General features: G+C 33.2%; 1 protein-coding gene across 1 annotated transcript; it reads left to right on the plus strand.

Annotated features, from left to right (window-relative positions):
• The first annotated feature begins 762 nt into the window (after positions 1 to 762).
• On the plus strand, positions 763 to 2789 carry LOC113315237 (axial regulator YABBY 4-like). The gene is made up of 7 exons (XM_026563539.1): positions 763 to 855; positions 965 to 1096; positions 1644 to 1773; positions 1878 to 1926; positions 2061 to 2136; positions 2234 to 2329; positions 2474 to 2789. The coding sequence occupies exons 1-7, from the start codon at positions 775 to 777 to the stop codon at positions 2579 to 2581; spliced, it is 672 nt and encodes a 223-aa protein (XP_026419324.1). The 5' UTR covers positions 763 to 774; the 3' UTR covers positions 2582 to 2789.
• The last annotated feature ends 2199 nt before the right edge of the window (positions 2790 to 4988 follow it).

Genomic DNA, 4988 nt, shown 5'->3' on the forward strand with positions numbered 1-4988 from the left:
TAGAAACTTCCGCTCCCCCATAAATCTAGCAAACTTCTTACTTACTTCACCAGTACTTACAATAGAAAGTGTTCAGAGATGGTATCACTTGTTTTTCAGTATGCTATTTTGGAAATGGACAAAAGCAAAATCCAATGCTAGGCATTTAGAAAGAGTGGTGATGTTTCCTTGGTTTATCACAGTAGACATGGGAACTTGAATAGAAGTTAAATGAGGTGAAAACTACAGATGAAACAGCAAACCAATCAAAACACAAGCAATTGTCTCTTTCTTTCTAGGTCACAAATCTCTGCACAACTCTGCAAAACTTTCATAGTTAAGTACTTCAATTTCAATGTGTCTTTTGAGGGTTTGGTGAAAATGAATGAGTGACTTTGTTAAATTTCATATAACATAAATTTGAAGAATTAGCTTCCTGTTATCCATTGTATTCTCACTAAAGTAGTAAGGGCTTTGTACTTAACTCGTTGCACACAAATTTAAACACAACGAAATCCTCAAAAACCTTAAAAAATAGTACTGCAATTTACTACTCCAATCATAAAAGGATGTCTTGGTAATTTGTCAACATTCTTGAGGCTTCAAGTACATTTCATTAACAACATCCATCTTCTTTATATAAAACTAAGACAATATATCCTATAACCAGCCTTATAAATATATATACCTTGTCTTCTTCTTCCACCAATATCCCTCCCCCTCCTCTCTCTCTCTCTCTCTCTCTCTCTCTCTCTCTCTCTCTCTCTCTCTCTCTTTCTCTACAAGGGAAAAAAAATGTCTGCATGCAATAACCTCCTTGAACTACAAGAGAAGATTTGTTATGTGCAATGTGGGTTCTGCAACACCATTCTACTGGTAAAACTCTTTGATCTTTATTTTGTTAAGGATAATTCATCCTTTATGTTCATATATATCCTGTTCAATGATCTACTTGTAAGAAGATGTTTTTATGCTAAAATTACAGGTAAGTGTACCATGTAGTAGCTTGTCGAAGGTAGTCACTGTCAGATGTGGTCATTGCACATGCCTTCTCTCAGTTAACATGATGAGAGCTTCGTTTGTTCCTCTGCAGTTTCTTACTTCCATTGACGACGAGGTAATAGTTTATTATTAACCATTAAGTATCTAATTAATTTAAGAATAAAATGTCATCATTAACAGCTCAATCTAACACAGTGCAGGTTCAAGTACATGCCCTACTTAAAACTATTTTTACAACCTCTACTATCACTCACAACTACTCTTTGTCTGGGCTATAAACGACTAGTACAAGTACTAGCTAGTATTACTGTAGAAGATTTTGTCTTCTTCTACTTATCAATAGAAAACCGAAAAAATCTGTCCCAATCTAACTTCATTTGATCGTCTCCTACATCATTTTCCGTTTTAATTAGCAATATTTATCTACTTTGCTGGCTATACCAACAATATTTATCTACTGTTCTGGTTGAACAAACTCTTAGCTAGTAATAAAACCCTGGTATATGACGGTAAAGTTGTACTCGGTAACCAAGTTATTTCGTATTATCAATTTAATTGAGTTGTTAATGCTTCCCCTAGAGCACATATTTTTATATTGTATATGTAAGCTGTATATTTTTATAGTTTCTGTATTGCTATACTTGGCAACTCCACTCTTGCAGCAAAAACAAGAGGTTCGTCATGAAGATATGGAGCTTCAAAAAGCTCCGGAAAAACAAAGTCCACCCCTGCTGGTTTTATGCGAAAATGATGAGGAAGAGGAAAATCTCCCAACCCCAATCATTAACAAACGTAATGTATCATAAGTTAATGCAGCTAATATCTAAATTCTAATTATTGATTGTTCTTTGAAGTTTGAACTAATTTTATCTTACATGTGTTATTGTGTTTTACAGCCCCGGAGAAGAGGCAGCGAGCTCCTTCGGCTTATAACCGTTTCATCAAGTAAGATAAACTCATGTCATCATAGTTACACATCCACTTCACGATATTCGTTGAAACTAACCCACGAAAAAGAACTCGTAATTCTCACTGTTTTTTATGATTTTCCTCTTTGAACTTTTCTTTTAATATGACAGAGAAGAGATACAAAGGCTCAAAGTAGTAGAACCCAATATGACTCACAAAGAAGCCTTCAGTACTGCTGCTAAAAATGTATGTACTTCACCAGGTGTTTATTTCTCATCACTTATGAAAAATGTAACGTTTCGTTCATAATCTTACTTTGTATATATACATTGACTACTTTCAGTGGGCTCATTTTCCTCGACTTCAACATAGAGAAAATGGAGAGAGTTGCAGTGCCTTTGGAAGAGAAAATGTCACAACAAACTCTGATGTTTATGAGGTAATTATCAACATCAAAACTTGTTATAGCTACATTTGAAAATTAGTTCCACTACTCTCATGTCTGACAAGATAAAGTCATTAGGGTTTTGTAAACTGTAGTTCTTGCTTATAATTCACTATTTTTTTTTGTCCCCCTATTCAGGTTGATGCACTTCATGCACAAGATAAGGGTTTTCATGGAAGGACCACCATTCCTTGGAGTCAGTCTGCGTGGACAGAGAACCACTTTGGGTACAGTAACCAGTCCTGAAAGAAACTTCTTTGAAGTTATGATGGCTATAGCTAGTATCTCATCTGTAACGTGTCCTCCTGCCTTTGTCAAGTAGATGCTGAATAAATTGTTATTTAGAAAACATTAACTGAGTAATTGGTTTCTAGGATCTGTGATCTGTGCTTTTTCAATTCTTCGAAATAATTTATTTGAACTTCGACATTAATTTTAGTTGAAAATTTAAGATCTTTAGCGGAAATACTTCCAAATTGCGGAGTTGCATTTTGGATCATTCTGGCACAATTTAGCATGCACATGTCACGTGAAAAGAAAACCAATCCATTGGGTTGGTACCCAATATCCAGTGTAATATTTAAATCCCGCTCTAAAAAGGGCAGGCTTACAACTGGCCCTGAGAGTACATGCATCCAGAATCCAGATGTTTGATGGAAAATTTCTTGTGTGGTCCTAAGCCCATAAGGTTATTTCTAGTAGGGTCCAACATGATTTTACTCTTATCCTAGGGTCCAAAATTCTTTGAAAATATGGAAATGACTTATATACCTATATTGTTTAAATACGTGTGAAATAACATACTTCTACCAAAACGGGATTTTATTTATCTGGAGGTCCAAATTTAATTAAAACATATAAAGGACCACAAATTTGAGTACATATCTGCTATATTGTTTACAAATTTGAGTGCATATCTGCCATACTGCTTACAAATTTGAGTATATATCTACTACACTGCTTACAAATCTGAGTACATCTCTGCGACACTACTTACAAATCTGAGTATATATCTGCCGCATACTTACATATAGAGTATCTATCCGTTGGACATATTGAACCTGTAAATGTGACCAGAATATAACAATATTAAAACACAACAACAAAACTAGCATTTATTTCAGTATTTCGCATACGTACTCATGGATCAAACCAAAATAAAGTGGCAAAACTATGAATAAAACATAATCAAAAGAATTTTTTATCAGTATACGTACTGCGGATTCATAAACTGAAAACTCAAATTGCATGTCAAGAAGTGATGAATCCATGAATATAACCGAATCAACGAACATACTTCAGTATTTCAAATACGAACTCATGGATCAAACCAAAAAAAAAAAAAGATAAAACCTATAGATTTGTAGTAAAAAAGAAAAAGAAAACAGTACGTCATATATGTACTGATGGTTAATTCACAAAAAGAAAACTGAAAAACAAACCAAAAACCATAAAAATATCAGATCTACTAATGAAATAAACATAAAACATGATTTTTCTTATTTAGATCTGAACTTCTTTCATCAAAATCCACCAGTATATCATATACGTACCGATGATTAATACACAAAAGCAACTCAAAAGTATATCAAAAACAACCAAAATGAAACTAAAATCAGCTGCATGTGAAAACCAAGTAATGAATTTATAAAAAACAGAAACGAAACACTTTTTTTTCAGTATTCCATATATATACTTCTAGATCGAAGAACAAAAATATCAAAAAGTACAGAAATAACAAAATTAAAACATAATTTTTCAATACACCATATATGTACTGCTGATTTATAACCTAAATTTCAGCTACATGTGAAAAATAAGTAAATAATCTATGAAAAAATAGAATCGAAACACTTTTAATCGAGTATTCCATATATGTACTTCTGGATCAAACAAGAAAAATCTCCAAAACTATAAAAAAACAAACAAATCTAGAGCAGTATATATCAGTACACCAAATATGTATTGTTGATTCATCGTCTAAAAATTAGTAGCACATGAAAAACAAGAGAACATCATGAAATTGAACTACCAAAACCAGAAAAAAAAAGTGAAAACATCATGAAATCAATCAGATCTTCATGAATCAATTGAGAAACAAAACAAAAACAAAGAAAAAATGGAGAGAAGATTACATAACATACCTGTAAACCACGAAACATCTTCGGAAACCCTAGGTCTAAGATTACATAAATGGCAGCAGCAAAGAAGAGGAGAGGGGGGGAGAGAGTGAGCGAATCTGAGAAGAAAAATAATATGGGGAAATCATGTCTTATATTTCTGTTATATATAGTGAAGGCTATTTTGGGAATTCCTAAAATGCACGTAATAGGTTACACATGTGTGCAGGACCTGGGCTTGAAAAATTGGGTCCATTTTTCTCTTTTCTTTTAATTATGGACCTCCGATTACTAGGCTTTTGTGGGTGGACCTTCCACTAGATAAGAACACTATAATACTACTTATAGGTAATTCCTACATGTTTTATATCACCACGGTCTACAACTAAAGATTTAGAAAAACCAGTTTTTATGGGTTGTTCCAAATCACAATGAAAATTAACAAAATTTCTATGCTTACTTCACTAAAGAGATAGATTGGAGGACATATGTTCATGACTGAAAAATGAAAATGGAACAAACCAGCTACTTTT

This window comes from Papaver somniferum, chromosome 10, assembly GCF_003573695.1.
Source record: "Papaver somniferum cultivar HN1 chromosome 10, ASM357369v1, whole genome shotgun sequence".
Lineage (NCBI taxonomy): Eukaryota > Viridiplantae > Streptophyta > Magnoliopsida > Ranunculales > Papaveraceae > Papaver > Papaver somniferum.